The 24801-nt window shown below is 43.1% G+C and overlaps 2 protein-coding genes across 8 annotated transcripts in view; one reads left to right on the forward strand and one right to left on the reverse strand.

Moving 5' to 3' along the window:
* The window catches only part of HEPACAM (hepatic and glial cell adhesion molecule), a 28668-nt gene extending 23360 nt beyond the window's left edge, over positions 1-5308 (reverse strand). Inside the window, exons 1-2 of one of the 5 annotated variants that reach the window (XM_077305496.1) lie at positions 5098-5308; positions 733-1061 (exon numbers count right to left, since the gene is read on the reverse strand). In XM_077305496.1, coding sequence (XP_077161611.1) covers positions 733-817 — 85 coding nt within the window. In that variant the 5' untranslated portion in view covers positions 818-1061; positions 5098-5308. The other 4 variants (XM_077305498.1, XM_077305495.1, XM_077305499.1 and 1 more) reach the window with 4 other exon arrangements.
* CCDC15 (coiled-coil domain containing 15) lies at positions 5258-19257 on the forward strand. Of its 3 annotated transcripts, none has more exons than XM_077305492.1 (12): positions 5258-5368; positions 6020-6266; positions 7804-7953; positions 8124-8318; positions 8616-8729; positions 11166-11330; positions 12584-12700; positions 14058-14161; positions 14827-14883; positions 16668-16847; positions 17423-17571; positions 18341-19257. In XM_077305492.1, the coding sequence occupies exons 2-12, from the start codon at positions 6066-6068 to the stop codon at positions 18460-18462; spliced, it is 1554 nt and encodes a 517-aa protein (XP_077161607.1). In that variant the 5' UTR covers positions 5258-5368; positions 6020-6065; the 3' UTR covers positions 18463-19257. The 3 variants fall into 3 exon arrangements, with proteins under 3 accessions (XP_077161607.1, XP_077161606.1, XP_077161608.1); XM_077305491.1 differs by lacking the exon at positions 5258-5368 and adding an exon at positions 5389-5568; XM_077305493.1 differs by lacking the exons at positions 5258-5368; positions 14827-14883 and adding an exon at positions 5391-5568.
* The last annotated feature ends 5544 nt before the right edge of the window (positions 19258-24801 follow it).

Raw genomic sequence — 24801 nt, forward strand, 5'->3', positions numbered from 1 at the left:
ATTATTAGCCATATCTGGGCAAGTGGGAAGGCAGAGGAGGGTGAGAGAAGAGCTTGCAGTAGTAACATTTGAACTGGGGACTTTGATTCATAACAGAGTCTGCCTGCCACTAAACACAACGGCACCACAGGTAATTCCCTGAAGGAACTGGATTTATTTAAATTGCACATGCAAAGGACAGCACTTCTAGGGGAAATTATTTGCCCTTAGGTCCCTCTAAACATATTTCTTAAGTTTTAAACTCTGATGCCATAACTTAAGATGGGCAATCAAAACATGGGTTCTACCATAACACTTTGTATGTTGCTGAGCACCATCAAACAGCAGGTCTCTCGGGCAACTCATCTTTGCTTGAACATGCCTAAATCCACCTGTTTTGTTTTTTAAAGTTTGTTCAGATTCTACATGGTACTCCAAGAATTCCAGATATTCATCCAGCCCCTCCATCCTCAGTTTCATAAGCACCGATCAATCATCTGCTCCTAAGAGTCTCTTGATTAATTCCTTTTCAGTATGCCAAATTGCAAGGCATCCAGAACCTTCCTGCATGAGGGGGAACGGCAGGTGTTCAGAGCTGCCACCTGAAGCATCTTCACCTCTTTGCCCAAGAGCTGAGCAACCCAAGCCTGCAGGCTTTCAGCACCTGACCTGAACCTCATCCCCTCTCGCAAGAGTTTCTGCCAAAGCCCCCCACCCTTCCCAAAGGCTTTAGAAAGAGTGTCATTTTCCTACCTGTGTAGATTATAAAAAGGCAAGCTAACTGCACGAAACCCGGAGCACTGAGAACTCTGGACAAGACTTGCCTTCCCCTCTTCATTTTGGGTTTAGCTTTCAGTCCCTTTTGCACGCAATTAGCATGATTTGTCCACTCCGGGCACGTCCCTTAGTACCGCTTGGAGTTGTTCTGCCACCGCTGAACCCTGCCAAGTCCTCTTTCAATAGACAGAGCTCTGTGTTGTTGCGAGATTTTGTTTTTCTCTTTTCTTCTCTTTTAGTCAGACCTGATGTTTTCTGGATTCATGAGCCCTACATCCTCTGTTTTGAAGGATTGGCTAACTGTCCTTGAAGGGAGAAAAATAATTTAAAAGTTTTAAAAACGCAAAATATCCCCCAAGTTTTCAACAACTTTGCATCCAAGGCCCGATTTAAGCTTCTTGCAGCAAAAATTCCAGATCACTTTTCGGTAGCCTCTCCCACAGTTTTTGATATATGCCACGGTACCCACCGCCCTCTTCAATGAATGTCTCAGCAGGCGGGCGAGGCGAATTATGGGAGCCATTTGCATTTCCCGGCCTTGAAAAGAGTTGGAACCATTTGTCTTTTGCAAACTTCCCTGGGCTTTTACTCGTTTCTAGCTTATGGCAAAATTGTTCCAGGCAAGTAGCCATAACAGCTTAAGAACAGATTTCTGCACAGGATGTGACATGTGCAGGAAGGACACACCAGAATTGTCTGAATTAGGTGTTCTACTCCCACCAAAACATTTGTCAGACCAACAACATATAAGGCTTACTTCTAAGGTTGCCTCCAAGTGGGGCCTGTAGTCAGAATTACAACTGATCTCCAAACTACAGGGGTCAGTTCCTCTGGCATAAACTGGCTGCTTTGGAGAGTGAACTGTAAGGCTTTAGAAGAAGAGTTGGCTCTTATACCCTGCTTTTCTCTATCCAGAGGAGGCTCAAAGAGGCTTACAGTCGCCTTCCCTTTCCTCTCCCCACAACAAACACCCTGTAAGGTGGGTGAGGCTGAGAGAGCCCTGACATCACTGCTTGGTCAGAACAGCTTTATCAGTGTGTGGCGAGCCCAAGGTCACCCAGCTGGCTACATGTGGGGGAGCGTGGAATTAAACCCGGCTCGCCAGATTAGAAGTCCATATTCCTAACCACTGCACCAAACTGCTGAGGTCCTTTCATATCCAAACTACAGTATTTGCTGGCGTATAAGACTACTTCCCCCCCCTGAAAAACATTCCTCCAAGTGGGGGGGTCGTCTTATACGCCGGGTGCACTTCAGTTGGGATAGACATAGCTGCCCATAGTGGCCAATAGTACTGTATTTTGAGTGGAAATGTTGGGAGGTCTTCTTATACGCCGGCAAATACGGTAAGTTCCACCCCAAAATTTCTGGGAATTTACCAGTCCAGATATGACAAGCCACTTATTTCTCATCTTCTTACACTCCAGAACTAGGCAGCAGCTATAAAACTAGGTAGCAAAATGTCCAGCTATTTCCCTACCCAGAGGTGGCAACCCTATATGGAAGGCACAAATCTCTAAAAGGTAAGCATTGTAAGTTGGGCCTCGCTTAAAATGAGGACTCAGAACACAGATCAGAGACAGCCTTCTGATAGAACCCAAAATTTATTTATTTATTGGATTTTGACTTTACAGCGTGGCTTGACTCACCTTACACAAGCATGCAACCCTGAGTTCCTCAAAGACATTTTGTGCATCATCATCATTGTACATAATTTTCACCATAGGCTATAAATTTGGCTCAGTTCCCCTGGAGAAAATGGCTGCTTCTGAAGATGGCCTATATGGCTTTATATGTCACTGGGGACCCTCCCTCTCTAAACCTAGCCCTCCCTAGACTCTCCCCAGTAAAAATGGGCATGAACAACAGCCAAATAAACATCGCCCTTGCAACAACCACCTCAGAGACGTTATTAGAAATGACAAAACATTTTCGATAGCTGGCCAGCTCCAGATTTAAGAGCTTGGTAATGGAAACAGTATCACAAGCCGATAGCCCTTGCTTTGTCTGTCTGTCAAGACTTTGGGTTTTGTAGCTTTTAATTTCAGCCTTAGTCCTACCGCCCATCCTACACCCTAACTAGGCCAGCATTCCAGCCTCCGATGTGCCAATTAGTCTCCTTTGTGCTGTCCCAAATCTTTTGAATAGGACACGGTTACCAAACGCAGCCAATTGCCGAAGCAAACTGAATGCTTTTATGGTTCCAGCTCTGTTGTCCTTAATCAAATCCAATATTTACTATCAAACAGCTGTTCTAAACTGGTTGATTAAAGGGGTGGGTGGGGGATGGCTCGGTGGGTTTCCCAAATGCTCATTTGATGAAAAAACAGTTTATTGCTTCTAGCTTCCAAACCTCATCAAGAAAACCTCTTCTTATTGGGAAATGGGCTGTTGAGCTCCTTCCAATATGTTCTGATCCAATATACCCCTGTAAAGGGTTCTTTTTTCAGAGAGCAATTTTTCCCAGGGCTTCAAAGTTTTTGTTTTAGACCAAAGCAACTGATCTTCATTCCCCCTCACTCACTCTCTTTCTCTCTCTGCCACTGGAGTTCTTGGCCTTGCCTTCACCCAGCAAAATAACCTATGAACAAAAGCATTGTTTTCTGCAACAAGTCAGCAACTTTCTGAATCCTGCAACCCTTAATTCCAATTGGCTCAGCCATCCTTTTTTATGACGTGTTGATATGATCAGATAAACCCTCAAGACGCCCACCTCATTCAGATAGGAGAAAAGTATAGTGCCAAGGACAGAAATGTTATAAGCACATAATTCTTCAGGGGGTAACAACATTCTCCCCTACAGATGAAAGATTAAGGGAATGGGATAGTCCGAGTTTTGGAACAGTTTTAGCTCAAACTCTGAACTCATAGTTCCTTAGGAATCAGAGATTTTGAATTAAATTAGGTTTTTATTTTTCACGACTATTGCCCAAGCCCAAGACTTACTTAAAAATAGGAATAGACCATGAATCATACCGAAAAACAAACAAAACTATAGTCCACATTTCCTCTGTTCTACTTTTAAATTAAGAATTCCTAAGAGGCAGGGACATAGTTTCACCTATGCTAGCTGTTAAAATTCTATATTTTATTTTATTAATTAGATTTATATACCACCCTCCCCTGAGGCTCAGGGCGGTTCACATGGAATGTACGGAACTCAGTTTGTGTCAAAAATCTAGAATGCAACAATGGAAATTAGTTAGCACTGTAATTATCACTATATGTTTTTGTGCCCATTCTAGAATACAAGTGAAAGCCCCTCCATAAAGAGTTGGTTCTTATATGCTGCTTTTCTCTACCCAAAGGAGTCTCAAAGCAGCTTACAGTCGCCTTTCCTTTCCTCTCCCCACACAGACACCCTGTGAGGGAGATGAGGCTGAGAGAGCCCTGATATTACTGCCCGTTCAGAACAGTTTCATCAGTGCTGTGGTGAGCCCAAGGCCACCCAGCTGGCTGCATGTGGGGGCGCAGAATCAAACCCAGATCACCAGATTAGAAGTCCGCACTCCTAACCACTACACCAAGAGTTTTTTTTCAAAGACAGGGAGGAATATAAATCCCGAAATAATTTTTTTTTTAATTTAAAATAGGGCAAATTTCAAACATTCAGATTTTTACAGAATAAGTGCACTGAATTTACAAATCTCCCCTCAAAGTAGAACTTTTGGCTCTCCAAGATCCCTTAGATACCTTGTATACCACTACTTGACCCTTACAACTGAAGTTAAGTGACTCAACACTCGAAAGACTCATGCCCAGCCAGTATTAATTCTTTGCCTTTACTTTCTGTATAACTTGCCCCCAAATATTCCCCATTGGATGCCACACATATTTGAAGAAGCAAGCAGAATTCTTTAAAGCAAATATTGAATTAAAGGTTGATTCAGGTGTGTAGCTACATTAGCCTGAAATAGCAGCCCAAAATTTAAGTTCACTGGCACCCTAAGGTGTGAGCTTTCTGTGCATGCACACCTCAGACAATGAAATAAGAACCATCAGAATACAGCTATCAGGAGGCAGTAAATTAGCAGTAAACCGGGAAAAGGCATCATGAAGATAGCCAACAAACGCACAACATAAGGAAGAAACAAATACACTGAGTTCCCTCAACTGCCTTCAAATAAACTATTAAAGGTTGCCAGGCTCTGGTAAGAGAACCTGAAACCATCTACAAAGAAACAAACAAACTGAAAGATGTACAATAAAGCCACGGCCCAGCTCCTAAAATGGCTCTGAATATGCGCAGATGAACACTAATAAAGCAACCCCTACCAGCTCCCATCATTTCCCCAGCATGCTAACCACTGCATTGTTCCTCTAACCGCAAGCTCCTCTTACTTATAAAGTCGGTGGGCGGGACTATCGCTCACGGGGCGGGGCTAGCCCCTCAGCGTCCCGCGCGAATAGGCTGCGCGCCGGCCAACCGCGGCTCCGCTTGCGTCTGATGTTGACGTCATCGCAGTTTCTCCCGCCTGATTGGTGGCTGGGAAATAGGAAGGTGGGGTCGGAGCGGTCCCTCGCGGAAGTGTGTGGTGCTGGGCGCGTGATTTAAAACGCGGCGGTTGGGGTGGGGGAGCAGTCTGATTTCCCATCCTCCTTTAGCGATTGGGTGAGAGGCTGCGCGTGGTGAAAGCCGAGGGGGGGGGGGTTGCTATGGCAGCCGCTACCGCCGTCGTTAGGCAGGGTCGGGAATAGGTGCCGGCGGTTGCCATGGCGGCGGTTTGTGAGGCCCTTTTGGGAGGAAGAGAAGGAAAGCCTGGTCCTTTAGTAGGAAGGAGCCTGGAAGCTGCCTGGCCGGTGGGCGCGCAAGTAAGACAGCAAACCGCATTCACAGGGGAAAGAAGGCTCTTGGGAGTCAAAGTCTTGGCAGGTGCTATTGGGTGACGGTCAGGGGGCTGTTGAGAGCCGCAGTGGTGTCGAATTTGGACTGGGGCTCAGGATACAGACCCCTCCTGCCTTGAAGCTTCGCAAAGACTCTTATTAAAAGTGCTACAAACACGCTCTTGCTTTGCCTAGCCCACCTCTTAGGGTTGTTGTGAGGAGGGAGAAGGAACACTGCCCTAACGTCCCCACAGTGCAGTTGGTAAATTCCAGCCAATGCTGTTTTCTGTGGGGTAAGCTTTGGTTAGAGATGCTGAGTAGGATTCTGGGTCGCTGTACTTGGGACTGCCCTGTTGGTAGTGGTGTGTTATTCACTGTGTCTATGAATTGTTGGCTTATAGATCAATGTCCTCTGAAGCTACTCTTGCGTTTTGTACAGAAGCTGTACCTAAAAGTTCTGGATCTGAACGTGCCCTGTGCCTGGGATGCCACCCCCCAGGAAGCAGCAGTTGCAGTATCGTTGGTGGAGGAAAACCAAAGAGTTGCCTGTGGGCGAAAACGTGAGGCCTCTGTTGGCAACTGCAAAGTGGAGGGTGTTAGCGGAGAGGAACCAGCCTGTGGCACCTGTTGGAGCTTGGGTGGAGAGTGCCGCAGAAGATGCAGAGCAAGAGGAAAGCCTAGCTTTTGTGAGTACGAAGAAATGATCTGCTTTTACTGTAGTATTCAGAGCATCGAGTTATCTGAACACACACAGCTATGGAGCTGCTGTATACAGTCTCATCCCATTGGTCCTTCTCGACTAGTACTAGCTACTGCTCCTGGTAACAGCTCTCTATAGTCTGTCAGTGAGAAGTATTTCTTAGCCCTAACAAAAACTGGGAATTCTGCGGATTTAATTCACAACATTGTTATATATATTTATAATAATATAGGGGCCTATCCCTGACATTTTAGTTTCCTGGTGTGGATTTACTTCTATGATACAGGAGTAGCCAGGATGGATAGTGAGTATGGGTCTCTTAATAGCATAGCTAATTTGTTTAATTTTTTTCTAATGTCAACTTGCTGTAAAAAGTATCTAGCTATATCAGACCAAGGTTTGCCTCTTTGTGGTAGTTCCTGCAGTTTGTTGGGTGGTCCATCTGAAACCTCCCTGTAGTTCTCTGTTGAACTGTGATTTATTTTCTGTTTGTTCCTGGTATTATCAAGCCTCCAAGTTCAGGGTGGTTCATATCATACAGCGTGCTGTTAAAATTACAATTAAAACAATAAAAAACCTCTCATTTTTCTGTTTCCTTGTATTATTATTATTATTGTAATTGGTCAATCTGCCTGTTTGTTCACTTATGGGCATCCTGTGATTTTCCCTTTGAGTTCGCCTTTCAGTTTGAGATGCATGATTACTGTAATGCAGTTTACAGGGGCCATCTTTGAAAATGGTCTCAAAATTTTAGCTCATCTAAAATGCCAGTATCTCAGTTATCGTCAGGGACAGGATATATCACCTCAATGCTTAATGGTCTCCGTTGCCTGCTCATTTGTTTCAGGCAGTATTCAGACCTTTAGAGCCTTAAATAGCTTGGGGGGAGGTTATTTGGAAGACCATTCCATATAGTCTGGTTTACCATTTCAGTTCTGCCTCACAGGCACCTTCTCTGTGCCCTTGCCTTCAGAGGTGTGGCAGGTGGCAATCAGAGACTGGGCTTTTTCAGTAGTAAAGGTAAAGGTATGCCCTGTGCAAGCACCGAGTCATGTCTGACCCTTGGGGTGACGCCCTCTAGCGTTTTCATGGCAGACTCAATACGGGGTGGTTTGCCAGTGCCTTCCCCAGTCATTACCGTTTACCCCCCAGCAAGCTGGGTACTCATTTTACCGACCTCGGAAGGATGGAAGGCTGAGTCAACCTTGAGCCGGCTGCTGGGATTGAACTCCCAGCCTTATGGGCAAAGCTTTCAGACGGCTGCCTTACCACTCTGCGCCACAAGAGGCTCTTTTTCAGTAGTGGCACTATTTAAACTCTATTTTTCTCTAGAAACTGTTATTTTTAAGCTGTCTGTTTTATTTATGCTGGGCTTTCGGCTTTCTTAATGCTGCATTTAACATCTTTGAAGGTTTTTTTTATTTGTAGTTTGTAAGCTGCCCCAAGCAGTTTCCTGGAGAAGAAGCATAATTTTTGTCTGAAAAACGTCTTTTTTCTAAATAAAGGCTTTTCTTTCTTTCAAGGCTTCGGCAGCTGTAATTGAAGAAGAATACAAAGAACAACAAAAGGAAAAAGAGAGGGCTTTGAAACGCTTTCAAGAAGAGGTCAAACACAGAGTGAACCAGCATGTAAAGCAGAGGAAAAAACAACAGCTTCAAAAATCATATGAAGCAGTAAGCCAACATTTCCTAATTTCCATATCTACTTCTCTTTACTGCACATGTATGACTTTTCCGTGAAAGACCAGCTACTCAAACGTAGAGTCCTGGTAGAAAAACTGACAATAGATGTGCTTAGCTCGGCTCCTCTTGCAATGCTCAATATATATTTTTTCTCCCTGCAGGCTCTCAAAGAAGGCTCTGTTGTGGTAGGATTTTCTGATTCAGCACTGCAGCTGACCCCCAAGAAAAGCACCTGTTTATACAGACGCAACACAAATTCTGCCATTTGCTGTTCTGCTGGTGTGCAGCAACTCAGTAACATGCAACAATGGGGAGGAGAAATGCAAGATACAGAGTTCTCAGAACAAGCCCAAAGTGTGAGTGTCTGCCTTCAATTAAGGTGATGAGAATCTTACCCGCAATCTTTAGTAACACCATACTGCCGTCTTCCAGTTCACAACACAGGAGGAATAATTGGTGAATGGATAAAGCTATGTTTTATGTGCATGCTCTGTAGATATCGCATGTTTTTTCTTGCATAATGTTTTTCAGAGAGGTTCTTAAAAAAAAAAAAAGAACTTTGCTGTGAACCACCCAAAGCCCATCTTTTTCCTTTTTTGGGAAAGTGAGATACAAAAATTTCTATCAATACAGTGACTATCTCCCTTTGGCAGGTGAGAAAAACAGTGCAGCAGGTCCGTCTCCGGCTGGCTTCCTGCAAGACCATGTCAGAAGGAGAACCATCAGAACTGCCAGGTGGTTCCTGGGGCAACTATCCAAGTATGCAGGTGAGTTCTAGACAATGATTCAGTTCTTTTGCTATATGCCGACAGTGTTCCTTTACTGCTTATCTCTTTAGAACGACATTAGGTTGTTTATATGATGAGAAAAAAGCAACAAAGAAAGTAACCCCTATTGCTAACAGAATTATTGGAAATTCTGCAATAATTAATAATAAGCAACTGCCACCATAACTTGTTAGAAAAGAAAATAGCAACGAAACACTGCCTTCAAATTCTGAGAGAAAAGACTTTCCACCTGTTGTCAGTGCCAGGGAAATGAATGCAGGAATGGAATTCCATATGCAAGGTGCCAACCATTGGTAATGTCCTGCCTCTTGTGGCTACCAGTTTTGCTTTTGAAGGGGAGACAGAGTATGGTCTCTTAACAGCGATTTTAATAACCAGAAAGACTTCGAGGCCAGTTTTTACTTTCTTGGCCAGCTGCAAGTGTAGTTCTAAGCATACTGATAAAGAAGCAGTCCCATCAAACCCAGCAAGACGTCCTTCAAAAGTAAATATTTTTCATTGTTAAAACAATGATTCTTTGTGTTGGGTCAAAATGTGGCTTGTCGTTACCACTAGTTTGGCATCACAACATTCTTTAATACCGATCATGTTAGATTCAACGCTGCGCTCTGTTTTTATTGGGTACTCTTCCCTAACTTTTGTAAAATCAGGAAACAGAAGATTGATTGGGACATCAGTGCTACAGTGTTGTGAAAGAACGTTGAGGCAGATATTTCATGAGAAACTTTGGGGAAATGAGAGCTGACTGATATGACACTACCAGGAAAAAAAAACTGTTTTGTTTGCCTGACTGATGAGGGGGCTGTTACTATCCAGACAATCTCGTTTAAAGAAAACGTGATCTTCTAGAAAACATGCAGCGCTTATAAATAACTCCTCCCTCATGCCTACTTAAAGTCTGTCCTTTTGCTCTGTGGCTGGCACAGTAGACTGGTTTGTGAGATTAAGGTAAAGGTAAAGGTATCCCCTGTGCAAGCACCGAGTCATGTCTGACCCTTGGGGTGACGCCCTCTAGCGTTTTCATGGCAGACTCAATACGGGGTGGTTTGCCAGTGCCTTCCCCAGTCATTACCGTTTACCCCCCAGCAAGCTGGGTACTCATTTTACTGACCTCGGAAGGATGGAAGGCTGAGTCAACCTTGAGCCGGCTGCTGGGATTGAACTCCCAACCTCATGGGTAAAGCTTTCAGGCGGCTGCCTTACCACTCTGCGCCACAAGAGGCTCTTTGTGAGATTAGAGAAGCTGTAATTGCATCCTCCCATTGCTGCTAAACTGTTTAAATGTTCAAACTCCCTTGCGTTTTAATCCCTCAAGTTTACTTCCAGCTTGACTGTTGCGTTCTTCTATGATCCTGAGCTAGATAGTATGCAGTGAGTTTCAACAATGGAAAAATAAAGTAGACCCTACCCTTTCCATAACTTCAGCTTAATTAAATAGCAACAGCCTAGATGAATATTTTGGAAGCCCTGACATCGATCAACTTCCTGATGACAATAAGAGCTGTTAAAAAATATCTTTGTCGGAGTGCCAACAGAGAGTATGAGGCACGTATTGTGTTTTTACTACAGATTCTACAAATTTCAGCACTTTAGGTATTAATTGGACCTGTAGTGCAATCTTAAGAATACTTCCTGGAAGTTATACTTCCTGGAAGCCCCATTCAGTAGACCCCAATAGGATTCTGAGGTTGCCTGCTAAGGAATTGCTGTTAAGTCCTCATAGTCTACTTACATAATACCAAATTTATTGGCCTTATCTTCCCCATTACATAATTGCCTGAAGTGATAAGGGAGCATTATCTTACAATGGATGATCTGGTTTACAACATCAAGTCATCAGGTGAAAAGCTGCAGTTGTTATGTAGTGATTATAGTTGATGAACTTGCCCTTTAGAAAATGAAGTCTTCCCATCCTGAAAATCTAGGAAGGTGCAATTCAATTTGACAGTGGTACAATGCAGCTGAGGTCAGATCTCTAGATATGAGGTAGTGGGGAATTAAAATATAGCATAGGTGAAAATAGGAAAGCTATGTGGTTTCTTCCCATGCACACGTCCTCATGAACAGCTTTTTAAAAAGACTGCTCTTACCTGAGGAGGGGTCACCTTTGGTATTGGAACCCTACTGAGACCCTAAGATCTATCAATAAAATTAATTAAGACAGCATGGTTTGAGTGAAAGGTTCAGCTCTCATCACCCACCATGTTTTGCTGTAAAAAATTCCTTCTTTTCACTTCCCAGGGATTTGTAGGAACCTGATTTTCCATGCAGAAGCATTGGGCATTTTTATATGTGTCATAGGGAACCTCAATTTGGTTCTTAGTTTTACAGTCCTGTCTTGATCTCCAACAACCATCACTGCTGTTCTATTCACATGCATTACTTGATTTGAAATATTATGTTTTTCTCCTTTAGACCACACAATCCAACACAAGCGCAGTAAATACAGACAAGGATCTTCCCGGGGAGGTTCCTGTGGTGGGATATCACGGTCTTCCAACAGAACTGCAAGAGCAGAAAGTTCAGAAGCAAGAAGATGGCAGCAGCAAGGGCTGCTACTATACAATACAGCTTGGGAAAGTAAGCCTTCTCTGACATCACATTTGTTCTTATTTAAGTTTAATGCTTTGGGAAATTAGTTGGTTTCTTCAGATCTGGTGTGACAGGGAATGAAAAGTGGGTTTTTGTTGATTTTACAGTTTCTGTCTTGGCTAAATATTAAGCTGCCTGCTTTCTCCTCTTTCAGTTCAAATGGTAGCTGGGGGTACAAATTTGAGTAATTAAAAGAATGGCCTACATTCTCTCCCCCCCCCCCCCGTCGCCTTTTAAGAGAGGTAGTAGAATTTCATTTTCTTTCCCCCCCACAGTCAGTCTTGGAAGTTGTATAGAATGAAGAATGAATTACTGTTCGTATGTGCCATATATACATATCTTACTTTCTCCCCACCCCAGTCTTTAACTTAATAAACAAATCATGCCATATAGGTATACCCAGCCTCTCAGACCTGGCATCCTTTTACGCATCTCCTTGCTACTAGCTATTTGAGAGGCTAAAGCTTGTGTCAGGACCTTTTTGGCTATGGCAGCTGAAATTATTCACTTGAAAGTCCTGGCTCGTTTTTCAATGCACCATGAAAACCTGGTTTTTTAGAGAGCCTTTGGTTCTTACTTAAGCTGATGTAATTTTATCTCTCTCACTCAAAGGTTTGATATTCTGGTGACTGTTGTCAACTGCTGTAATTTAGCTCAGTTGTTGTTTTGTAAGTTTGATTAGCTATTTGACCTTATATTGTTTTATGATCTGTCATTAACTGTCTTGGTAATCTCTGGTTTAAATAAGGGATCTGATTAGATTAATCTATACATGCCTCAAAATTAGGAATATATAAACAGTATATTGCACTCATTGTGTGCCATTTGTATAATGTTTTAGTAGCTTATCAATAGAAAGATGTATACAGCAGTGTTTTTTTTGTGAAATACCTTGATCATCTTTTTTGTTAACAATTTATGGAGCAAATTTCAAATATTACATGTCATATGGGACTAGCCCCGAGTCCTATTAAATTCAGTCTTTCCACTGACATCTGTGATGCTTAGCATTGGCTTGTAAAATTACAGCATTGGCTGTAAAAAAATACATGATTTTTTAAAAATATTTAGAACTTCAGGTAATTAAAAAAAAAACAAGGTATTGTCACCCCAAGGATCAGACATGACTCGGTGCTTGCACAGGGGATACCTTTACCTATTGTAAGCTAAAACATCCTTGCAAGCCTCTTAATATTATACTTCAAAGGTGCTGGGATTTTCTTCCTGTTTCCTTCTTGCAGATCAGTAGTGATATAACGACAGGTTCCTGTTCAGGCGCCAGTTCAGCAGTTGGTGTTGAAACGCAAGCTGCTCTGGTCCTGTGGCCTGGAATAGAGAAAGAAGAATCAAAGAAGGAGGTATGGACTCCTAGATGAAGTCACAAGCAAATGGGTTTCTTGGGGAACAGGATGCAAGACGGTTGTGATGATTCTTTGGCTTGGAAGGAGCTTTAGGATTCCTCTTTTCCCTTCTCTCATGAACTGATAATCCACTTCCTAGTAGTAATACGTTCAAACTGATAAACCATATTTGCGTTTACACTGAAAAATGTGAACAAACCTGGGTTTTTCAGTTGTGATGAAAGGCTAACTGTGTTTTGCCACAGACTAGGGGATTTGCTTGTTAGCTTGCTGTGGGTAAATGAAGAATTGTATTAGCATATCACCATAAACTATGGTTTGACGTTTAGGTCTAACTGGGTTCAGACTACCTTGCTGCATCCTTTGAAAGAGATGCTGGGGGTTCAGCTTGGAGTAATTAAAAGAATCACCCCCATTCTGAACTTGTAAGGTCCAAAGGCATGGCATTAAATGGGACAAAGAATGAGCCACATGCATAAACTTAGGCAGCTGCTGGTTGTGGCTTAAGCAGGTGAAGGCAAACATCTCAAATAGTGCTATGGGAGTAGGTAAAGAGATGTTGGGAGGAGCAGTTTGCAAGTTGGCTGCTCACTGATGGCAGGACTCTCAGCTAAGCAGGCAAGTACCAGATTTCCCAGGTATAATTAAGCTCAGATTCCTAAGGACTACAAACATGCCATTGCTAAGCCACTGCCTCTTGCCTTGGCTACATTTTTAGAAAGATGGCCTTTGTGTGATCGGTGTCATAAAAGGTCTTCGTCAAATATGAAAGTCTCCAGTCCATCAATCAATATGAAATAAAAGCCCCGTGATGCGTTTCTGTTCTGCACTTCAGATGGGTGTGACTACTTAGTACAGGCTTTTGATTCTTTAATCGCAAGTGTAAAATTGAGAGGAAACCGGTCCTTTGAAATACTCATCCTGCTGAAATAGGAGTAAAAGCAAAGCAACAGCCAGCAGAAGGAAGCGTCTTTTTCTGGAGGTTCAGGTCCCCTCCATTTTAACTGCTGTAATGAATGATAGTGACATGACTGTAATTGTGGCATGTAACCAACCTGAGCCCTAAAAATACACTTTTGATGATGGAACATAGAAAATTTCAAGCACTAGCTAGATTGTAAAAGTGCAATATGATAGATCATATATATGGGATACTTGGAGGATAAAATTGGTTAGAGAAGAAGGAAACTCACACAATATATTCCTAGATTCTGGATTGATTAAACCAAGAGAGTGTAATAAATTCTTTCTTTCTTGGCTCCCTGTTTCTGTGCACCATTCAGAAAGTGATGTCTTTCGATAACCGTTCCAAGGTTTGTCCAATATTGCTCTGAGATTGTCCTTTTTCCCATAGCGTCAAAACCAGTACCTGAGATACAGGCGCCTCTTCATGGATATTGAAAGAGAACAAGTAAAGGAGCAGCAAAGGCAGAAGGAGTGGCAGAAGAAAATGGACAAGTATTTTGTTTCTTTAAAATGTGTATACACTCCCTCCTCACCTGTGGCTTTTGAGGCAATACAATAGATTGCTGTCCTTTTTTTATCAGTTTACTGAGTCTAAGGGCATGGCACTAGCGCAAAATGTTTGTAGGAACTTAGCACTGCAAGAGAAAGAATACATTTTTTTGCTGTTGATATATCGAGTAGTGATCCTTTAGTAAATCACAGAAATCAATTTAACAGGCTTCTCTGCAGAAGCACTCTCATATTTTTTCAATCTGTCGTAAAAGCCATTTTTACAACTTTATTAGCTGTGTCTTCAGTTTCTCACCTCATGGGGAAGCTTTAGTCAACGGCAGGCGTCCAAACAATTCCACCAAGACTCAGTAAGAGGTTGAATGCGTAATCCGCTTTTTAGGGCGTATCTGTGGTAGCCGTTGGTCTTACTGTCCAGTCTGATGGACGATGATCATATAGGCACAAGAACAGCATGTGATCTCTAATCTCATTTCTGATTGCAAATGGGGGTTTATGTAAAGGCAAGGAGGATCACCTTGTAATAAAAGAGTACTCCGATCAAAGGGAATTTTCCTGATGAGCCTGTTACTTTTCAAAAAATTATTTCTTTGCTGGCTGCCCCCACCCCCCAGCAATCTTCTCTTCCTCCTCCCTCTTTCCAACAGGAGTGAGTTACCAATATCCTATGAAAGGGAAGTTTCAAATGACTGGGAAATAACCAAGTATGTGAGTGACCATTTCAGTAGTGAACTCTCTGTTTACTGCCTTCTAATTCCCATTGGTGGCTCTTTTGTATAAATAATTAAAATTAAAAAATGGTGATTTGGGGTGATAACTTCTGGCTTCTGCTGTGCTTGAATAGATCTTCAGCAATTTCTTCTAATAATAGAAATGTCATTAGACTAGCACTATCAGGTTATTGTTTTGTTTTTTAAAGAGCAGAACTATTCTTCAAACGGGGTTATATTGCTTATCTGTTCTCTTCTCCTTCAGGTCCCTTTTTCTTCCGTTCTGCTGCCGATAAGCATCAGGCTGCTCTCCCAAGAGAGGGGGGAAGGAAAAAACTAACCCCCAGCCCCCCAAAACAGCAAGGGGGAGAACGCTCCATAAGCCAGGAGCGCTCATAGTCCAATGACCAGGCGGAGTTCTTAAGCCCCGGCGTCTGGTCGAGCCGCCATGTTTTCCATGTTAGTCAGATATACGGGGTTGAAGAATCTTTAGTTTCGGATACTACCCAAGAAGGATGCACCAAGATGTAGCTGCACTTTACATTTGTGCTGTCCTAACAGATGTATGTTACAGGCAACTGGCTGCAAAATCCTCCTATTTGTGGGAGCCAGCTTGTTTATAATCTATGTAGTGTCAAGTTAACCTGGCATTGTTCCTATAGCATTTTTTTAATAGGAGGGTTACAAGGATGTAGTAAAGTCTAGAAGAGCTACAAGGAGAGAGAGAGAGAAAGATGGATTTAAAAGGCACAAACCCTGCTGCTAAGCAAATATGTTTTCCTTTAAATTCTAGTACTTTTCCTAACAGCCTACAAATAGCTTTTATGACAACAGCAATCTGTGTTTCTTTAAAGTGAGGCCTGACAAATAGCCTTCTTGCCTATTTCAATAAATTATGCTTGGCACGTATATAGTGCTTTTCCAGGGGCTTCAGCAGCATGACTGCAGGAGTTTTTATACCAGCCATTATTAGTAGCCCCATGTTGCTTGTCGAGAGCCAAAGCCGAGAGACTTGAATTGCTTGAAATCACCCACTGAGTTTGTGAGTTCCATGACATCAGAACGGCTGAATACAGATGTGATAAACGTGAGGTTTGCACTTGAAGCTTCTTGGGTAGCCCGTCATACATCATCAGGCATCACAGATCATCAGTTTCTCTTTGTCGTGAAAAAGATCTAGTGAACACCAAAGGAAGGGAGATGACAAGCATCCTGAAAAGTGCAATGCAATATTTATTTTTTAAAATGCCCTGTACTCTAACATTTTTTTTAAAATATCAGCAATCATGGCAGAAATAAGAACAAAACGTGTGGATAGGTCAGAGGCAACTAGAAGGAAGAGGCAACTAGAAGGGGATGATTTAAAGCATATGTATGAAATGAGAAGCAAGAGAGCTGAGTAGATCCAGAGTCCTACTGCTGCCATTATGGAAGTTTTATCCTATGTCTCCTCTCATACCTCTAATAGTGTCATTACATGGAACAGGACATCTCTTAGATGACCCAAGTTCACTTTCTGCACAGAAAAAACAGCCTTAAATGATGTGTAGGATGATGCTTTCAAAGGGCTGCCACATTTCCCATCCCCTGACAATGCTGAGGCAGGAGGGATAATAATCCTTTTTAAACAAGCACTAACAGTTTTTCATTTCTTTTTCATGAGAATTTCTCGGTAGGACTGAGTACAATTGTGCCCTTCTAATTATAATCCTACGCTGTAAGCAATATTAGCCTTTATTGCTTTGAAAGACTGGATTAAATTCTGCTTCGGCCCACAGAATTAAGAAAGAAAAGGAGCATCAGCGCCTTGCAGAGGAACAGAGAATGCAGGAGGCTACCTCCCATGAAGTTCCTAACTCCAGTGAGGAAGCTTGTGAAAAATTGGAACAGCTTAAACTAGATGATATGAAAGAAAAGAAAAGGGTAGCAAAACAACAGAAACACAAAGAATACGCAAGGTGAGTTGCTTACCAAAGATGCAGGATCCAGAAGCCCACTTTACTTGTGGGACCCAGCCCTAACAAAGTTGGCTGAGCCTCACCGGACCCTGGGTAAACCTGGAATTAAGAACATAAGAACCCTGCTGGATCAGACCAGTGGTCCTTCTGGCCCAGCATCCTGTGTCACAGTGGCCAACCAGAGCCTCTGTAGCCCCAACATCAGGGCTTAGAGACCAAGGCCTTTTCCTGATATTACCTCCTGTTAGTGGGACTCAGAGGTATACTACCATCTAAATTTGAAGGTTCCCTTTCATCACCATGGCTAGTAGCCACTGATAGACCTATCCTCCATGCAGCTATCCATTCCCCTTTTAAAGCTGTCTATTCCTGTGCTGTTGTCCACATTGAACTCCCGTTACATGTCTCTCAAATTGTAAAGCTATGCCTGTGACCATCACCGCATCATCTGGCAAAAAAGTCTGCATTGCTGAGTGAAGAAATAAGGGTAAACACAGAAGCAAGTCCATTTTGGCACTGAGCCACTGAATTGTTCCTATCACCGACAAACAACATTTTGTATTTTCTCCTCCCAGATACGTAGATGCATTACGGGCCCAGATGGAGAAGAAAATTAAAATGTACAATATCAGCTTGCCTTCCTTGTGCTTCTGTGGATCAGATTTCTGGGACTGCCATCCTGATAGCTGCGCCAATAATTGTGTGTTTTATAAAAATCACAAAGGTATATATGGTCTTCTGAAGTCCGTATTGCTCCTTTATTCCATGCATATTCTGCATACTTGATGTGGGCTTAGATACTGGTATCTGAATTTTGTCTACAGCAGTGGTCCCCAACTTTTTTATCACCGGGGACCACTCAATGCTTGACAATTTTACTGAGGCCCGTGGGGGGGGTAGTTTACTCCTCTACTCTCAACCACTGCCCTAACGCTCTCTGATTGCTATGGTAATGTTTAAACATCCCTTCAAAATAAGATACAGACATGCCACAACAACGAACATAAGGAACATTTTATTTTCATGGAAATTTTAACTCATGACAATGACAAATCAATGGGAACCCTGAGCTTGTTTCTCTGCAACGAGATAGTCCCATCTGGCAGTGATGGGAGACAATGACACCCGAAGTGTGTTGTAAAGGGACAGGGGGGGGGGAGGCGTCTTTCACGGCCTACCTCAAATTAGTCAATGGACGACATGGGGTCCGCGACCTACAGGTTGAGGATCACTATACTAAGGAACTGCATCCTTTGTTTGGTAATGCTAAAAGCTTTCCTGCTGCTCAATGAAATGCATCAGAATCCACGTTACAGTTCAGCAACCTTGAATCCTATGGATGTTCTCTCCACTTGATGGTCTCTCCAAAACTGTGTTTTCATTCTGGCTTGACAGACAAATCCAAAATGTAGAAAAATGATGCTTTAGGGAGCTTATTCCAGCATGTTGATATTATATCTAGGTTACATAATACTATTTCTTTCTCTTTTCAGCATATGCTCAAGCCTTGAGTTCTGTGATCTCCTCTTGTAATGTTTTCGATGGGGGTTCGGACACAAGACTCGCTGTTCATACGTTTGCTACTGTACATGCCCGTTCTGAGAAGAATTCTTAAAAGACAGTGGTGCTTCCCTTTCTCCCCCCGACTGTTCAGTCAAGACTCTTCTGCAAATACCTGTTTTTGTAAGCATAAGCATGCTCCAACTCCCTCTGGATTTCAACCCTGTCCCATGGAAAATGAACCAGAAAGGAGGCCTCCCTCCATGGTAATCCTCCCTTTCCGCTCCTGTGCCAGCTTCAGTCTCTTCTAAGATACTACTGTACATGCCACGCAAGGAATTAGCCTTGGGAAGCAGCCATGGATCTATCAAAGACTGGACAATCCTGCCCATCTCTGCAGGGACCTTCAATCTCACATGGTGGCTTGTACTCTAGGATTTGTTTTGGTTTTTTTTGCTTTTTTAGGACTAACCAACAGGAACTCCACCTTTCTGCTCATCTCATCTTACATAGGAACGTCTTTGCCCTTAGCTCAAGGCTACCATCTTCCTCCTCTAGGCTGTGGAAATGCAACTTGAGGTCATGTGATAGCTCCAGAAGGATGGCTGACGTTGCCAGCGATGATGCTCATAAGGCTGTGTGCTGATGAATGAGTACTCGCATGTGAAGTCATTCAGCCAAATATTTCAACCAGTGTCTTCCAGCGCAATACGACTGAACTAAATTCTGAATTATGCGATCGTAGCGACGTGGCTGTTCATGACTTCTTTGGTTCACGGTTTGGATCTGGGATGAGGGGCAGGGAAGGTTTGTTGAAGGTTTTCTGGGGCCAGAAAATTGCTGAACAAATTACTTTTTCTTTATTTTTATAAAGAAGTAAACTGGAATAAAATGTGATTCTAAAGCCAAACATCTTGACACAAAGAATTTTGTTACGAGATGCATGTGCTCCTATGGTCCACATGAGCTGCAATAAACATAGGCCAAATGAGGAGTTTTAACTCTTCCCTCCCTGTTGCTGTTACAAATGCTGGCAGGGGCTCATGGGAATTGTAGTCCATGGACATCTGGAGGACCACAGGTTGACTACCCCTGTGTCACAGCACTCAGAATGCTCTTTTCCAGGCGCTGTCCATCACAGGGCCTCAAAGCATTGTTTGGGCTTGGAATGGAATATGAATGTATTGTCTGCTGTGATTGGTTTGGCCAGTCCTGGTAGAAGGCCTTTGATTTCCTTAGCAAAGCAATGTGTCCTGGTTTCTACATTTCAGGCTCTAGTGCTCCACTGGGACCCTGAGCTGGAAAGCACACCCTTTGACATCTGAATTTGGGTACAACCAGCTCTAACTTGGGGCTGCTACTATAATTATTTATTTAGATGGTGCTTGCATATTTCAAGCATACTCAGAAAGGCTGGTGTGGGAAACAAAACTGCCCAGGACTCCTGGGAGGTGGCAGGACCTGTGGAAGTTAAATAAGGTGAAGTTAGTATTATAAAGACTTGGCCTAGGGCCCGATCGTGCCTTGTTGACCAAAGCGCTTGTGAAACAGTGAATAACATAGCTGCAAAGATGTTTAGGACTGAGGTATATTGGAAAGTTTGTGCTTGTAGACTTTGGGATTTATTACATGAGAATGTTTTTTCTCTCTGAGGAACGCCACTCTCCTATGGCTCAGCTAACCTGAAATAACTTTTCTGGGTGGTGTCCAGGCCCTCTTGCTCATCTGCAGATAGCCATTTGATTGGCATGCAGTGATACTAGTAACAGTGAGAACTTTATCCTCAAATAAGACTTGTGCATGTGTAGAAGCATGTGACTGGAGGACGATCTATCTCCCCTGCAGCTTTGAAGGATGTTGTTTAAACTGTATTAGCTTTTCTAAACATAGCCAAGCTGCTTCCAGTCCAGTCTCAGAAGCTATTCAGGGGCAGGCAATGGAAAATCACCTCTGATAGTCTGTGGCCATGAAGACCCTCTTGAAGACCCTCTTGGGTCACCAGAAGAAGAAGAGTTGGTTCTTATATGCCGCTTGTTCTCTACCTAAAGGAGTCTCAAAGCGGTTTACAATCATCTTCCCTTTTCTCTCCCCACAACAGACCCCCTGTGAGGTAGGTGGGACTAGAGAGACCTGATATTATTGCTCAGTCAGTACAGCTCTGTCAGTGCTGTGGCGAGCCCAAGGTCACCCAGCTCTTCAGATTAGAAGTCTACGCTCCTAACCACTACACTAAACTGGCTGTCACTCAGCTGTGGCTTAGTGGCACTTTACACAGAAAAAATAGTTGGGTGATGGGCAATTTTGGTGGAACAATCTCCCAATTTCCACTCTTTCTCCTTGGAGATCAAGGAGGCTTAGATACTACTTCCTTAAAACAATCCAATAGTCTTGTGAGGGTAGTTTTTAAGGTGAAAATTGTCGGCTTCATGGCTGAGCGGAAATTGAAAGCCTGGGTTTTCTCACAACTCATCTCATAGCCCAGTTTAAGTGCCTCCCCATAAAGATTCTAATCACCCTCTAAAGGAAACAGTAACACTGTTAGGGTTTTAAGCAACATGTTTACATGTACTCAATTGCTAAGTAACATTTATGTTACTGTTTTGGATACATTTTGGAAGGTTTTCCCCTATTTTACTTCATTTATACCCCAGTGTGGGATAAAACTTTCTCCCCTTCTTCATTTACCGAATAACAACCCCACTGATTAAAATGTCTTCTGATTTAAGCAATTAAAACTTTCTGCAAACTTTTGCAGGCCTCTGCTAAGTTAAACATTCTGTTTATTATTTGTTCAGGGACTTATTGCCCAGATAGGGACCCAACACATGTACACGCTTACTGTCAAAACACACAGCAGCCCAAGCAAGGGACTTTCGAGACAAGGGGTATTCAAAAGTGGTTTGCCATCACTTTCCAATGCAGAATCTTCCTTGGCTGTCTCCCATCCCAGTATATTGACCTTAAAGTAAGTAAGCAAATGCAGACCAGCCCCCATCAAACTATTTCCTAGGCAGGCTGGATGCAGTGGTAACCTTGATAACTTTGGGGTATTGCTTTGTCTTTCTGCTTTGCCACTTTGGCTGGCCTGAGACCTTGAGATGGGGCAGAATAGCAGCCAATATGTTTTTTTTTTCCAATGATGTGTTTACTTTCCTCCTGAGTCACAAGGATGGGGACTGCGATGGGGAGCACATACAGTAGGTGAGAGAGCTGTTCCACTCGGTTCCCATCCACAGCCTCCTTCAGACAATAATTTCAAAGTCTCACCCAAGTGGCGAGAAGCTGGAGAATTGACTCAACAAGATCCAACCAGTTTTTATCAGGATTGTCGAAACGGCATTGGCCTGTGAAGTTGTCAACTGCCTTGTTTCCACGGGGCAAGGAAAGTGGATAAACACACTAGCTGCTGCCACAAAAGGGCAGATATGATCCTTGGGCAGAAACCAGGAGACAGGAGATTAGGAATGTGATTAAAGTATGGAATTCACTGCCAGAGGATATATTAATGGCCTGCATAAATAAACATCTTTAAAGGAGGGGATTGGATGGATTAATGAAGGATAAGTTTATCAGTGGCTGCTATCTATGGTGATTGAGGGGAACCTCCACATTCAGAGGCACTAATCCTTTGAATCCCGGAGCCAGGAACCAACATCAGAGGAAGGTTTTTGCCTCTATGCCCTGTTGTTTGCCCTCCAGAGGCCATTCTGAGACAGTAAGATGAACTAAAGTCACTACTGGTCTGATCCAGCAGGACTCTTCTTAGGATCTCCCAGGATTTTCAAATGTAGCCAAAGGGGAGGGCCAGTTGAGATCTCAGCCCCCATGCTGGCTGAGATGGATTGAACTCTCCTCCTGAATAGCTTTCCTACTCTTCTACTGTTGCTGACATTTGCCCTACCATGGAAGCCATGCAGGTATCATGCAGTTACCTGTACAGATTTGGGTTTGTTGTTTTTTACCCTGTGGAACAGATAGCACCAGAGGGATGAAAATCTGAATATGACAAAGCAGTCATGGGTGAGAAATGCTACACCTCTGATCTGAATTTGGTGGCTTTTGTCTTTTCCAAGAAATACAGGGGATCATAGTTTTCTGTTTTCTAGATAGCTAGTTTGGCATTCCCTAATTTCTTATCTAAATGCTCCGGGGAGGGCGGTATAGAAGTATGATAAATAAATAAATAAAATAAATTTGAATCTTTCTGTTATAAGTCCGGAGCAGTAAACATTGCAGTTATCATTATTGTGGGTTCTTTGCTTCCGTGGGGGAAATCACTTCCGTTCTTAAGTGATCACACCCAAAAGACATTTTCAAAGTGCCACCATTAGGGTCCAGAGGTAGGTATGGATTTTTAACTCATCAAAATGCAATTCCCCCTTCCTCCTAATCCTTCTTAGGCTTCCCCTTCTTTCGCCCTGTTCTTGTTTCTCTCCTGGCCACTAACCAAGAAATCATTTATCTTTTTAATAGGGCAGTGTTGTGCTATTTATTATCTAGTAATTTGTGAGCGATTTGCGTCATCCGGAACGGCAAAGTGCTAATCAAGCATTTAATGCTTGCCGAGATGACACGTTTTACGTAGGAAGCTGCAAGTACGAGACATAACTCCGTACAGGTCACATACATTTTTCTGGAACAGCAACAACTTGCAGATAACGGAGGAATGGACTTTAGCGCAGTTCTGCAACACGGGGTCAGTCTGGGGAGAATGACAGCAAACTCCGTTGTGCGAATAATAGCCAGAAAGTGCTTGTTTGGGATGAATTGGGAACAAACTATTGTCACCGTTTTTTAATAATTTTGGAATTTTAAAAACTCTTCCGTAATTTTGCTCACACAGATTACATCACAATGACCCAGTTTGGTGAGGGCCACTGAGCAAATAATTGTCCTAGAATGAGTATCCCGTTGGAAAAGTGAGCTTTAAAACTGTTCATCTAGTGGCCACCAGGAGGCATAACCTACCAAGAGTCACATCCTGGAAGAATCCCATAGGGTATTTTTGCAAGTGGGTAATCATTCTACAGCAGGGGTGAGCAAACTGGCCCTCTACATATCCATGGACTACAATTCCCATGAGCCCCTGCCAGCATTTTCTGGCAGCGGCTCGTGGGAAATGTAGTCCACAGACATCTGGAGGGCCACAGTTTGCCCACCCCTGTTCTACAGTAAACTATGTACAGGGAGTCTGCAACTTCAGTGGAAAACACCAGCAGAGGTACCACCAGTCGAAGAGAGAAAATTTCTGGAAATACTGATGGGGGGGTTGAGCTTTTTTTAAAGGAAAATGAAAATTTGGGGCAGAACTGAAATATAGGTAACCTTTTCCTACCAAAATTAAACCTATTTTATTGCTAATAGCAAGAAAAACACCAGCTACAATTTAGCTAGCATGCAAAATTGTATTGATTGGGATCTTTGTGGAATATGTTAAAATATGTTAGTTTTCTACAGGCAAAATTATCAGTATTCCTGATAGGACAAACTCATTCAAAAAGGGGGAAGACATTTATTTCATTGGTGTTTTTGTTTCAGCGCTCCCCACTTTCTCCACTGGAAAAACTGAAAAGTCCTTTGAGAAAAAATGGGGGAAATTGTTTCCCCACTGGGCCTTCACAGCTGTACTTCTGTCCAGAGCTCAGCACCACCTCTTGAAAGCAGGTGACACACCTAAGCTTGAATGGCTCCTATGAAGACCTAGGCTCTACCTATTGCCAAGGCTCCCCGGCCTAGGAAATAGGTAGAGTTGCGAGTTCTGGATTGAAAAATACCTGGAGATTTGTGGGGTGGAGCCTGCAGGGGGTGAGGTTTGGGGAGGGGAGGGACTTCAGTGGGGTATAATACCACACAGTCCACCTTCCAATCCAACCATTTTCTCCAGGGGGAGAACCTGGAGACCAGCTGTAATTCCAGAAGATCTCCAGACATCACCTGGAAACTGGCAAACCTAGAAATAGTAGTAGACCAGACAGGGGAGTGAAGGCTCCCCAGCCCCAGCATGTAAAATGTCTCTTCCCCAGCATTAAACTGTTGGCCTGCTTTGTCAGCATCACAGGCATGTACTGTTAAAATACAGTAGTAATATTGGATACACACAACCCCCTTCAATAGTATTTGTTGCAACAGATTCCCTTTCAACAGGTGCAGGGAACATCTTCTGCCCCTCCCCCCAAACACACACCTTCTACTTGTGCCTTGATAAAAGATCCCTGTGGCAGCTCACATGTGCTGAACATCTGCTTAATGTAGGTAAGAGGGGGTGGGGGGAGCATTTGGCCAACTCTCGGAGACCCAGTAAAAAGCTCATAAAAAGCCTCCCAAACAACCCTCAGCTACAGAATGGGGATATGGTTTCCAGCAGGCTGGTGAGGATCCTACAAAGTGGATTTCTACAAAGGTTATTCAGGATTTTTACAAGCCTGGTTTTATTTGGTCTCTGAGATTCTGGTCT

This window comes from Paroedura picta, chromosome 12 (genome assembly GCF_049243985.1).
Source record: "Paroedura picta isolate Pp20150507F chromosome 12, Ppicta_v3.0, whole genome shotgun sequence".
Classification (NCBI taxonomy): Eukaryota; Metazoa; Chordata; class Lepidosauria; order Squamata; family Gekkonidae; genus Paroedura; species Paroedura picta.

What these genes read in the sequence shown, in the direction of transcription:
- CCDC15 (XM_077305492.1), top strand. Translation starts at nt 6,066, where the DNA reads ATGCCACCCCCCAGGAAGCAGCAGTTGCAGTATCGTTGGTGGAGGAAA. An exon ending in GCAACTATCCAAGTATGCAG is followed by an intron (nt 8,730 to 11,165) that starts GTGAGTTCTAGA and finishes TTTCTCCTTTAG; the next exon opens with ACCACACAATCCAACACAAG. An exon ending in TGGCAGAAGAAAATGGACAA is followed by an intron (nt 14,162 to 14,826) that starts GTATTTTGTTTC and finishes TCTTTCCAACAG; the next exon opens with GAGTGAGTTACCAATATCCT.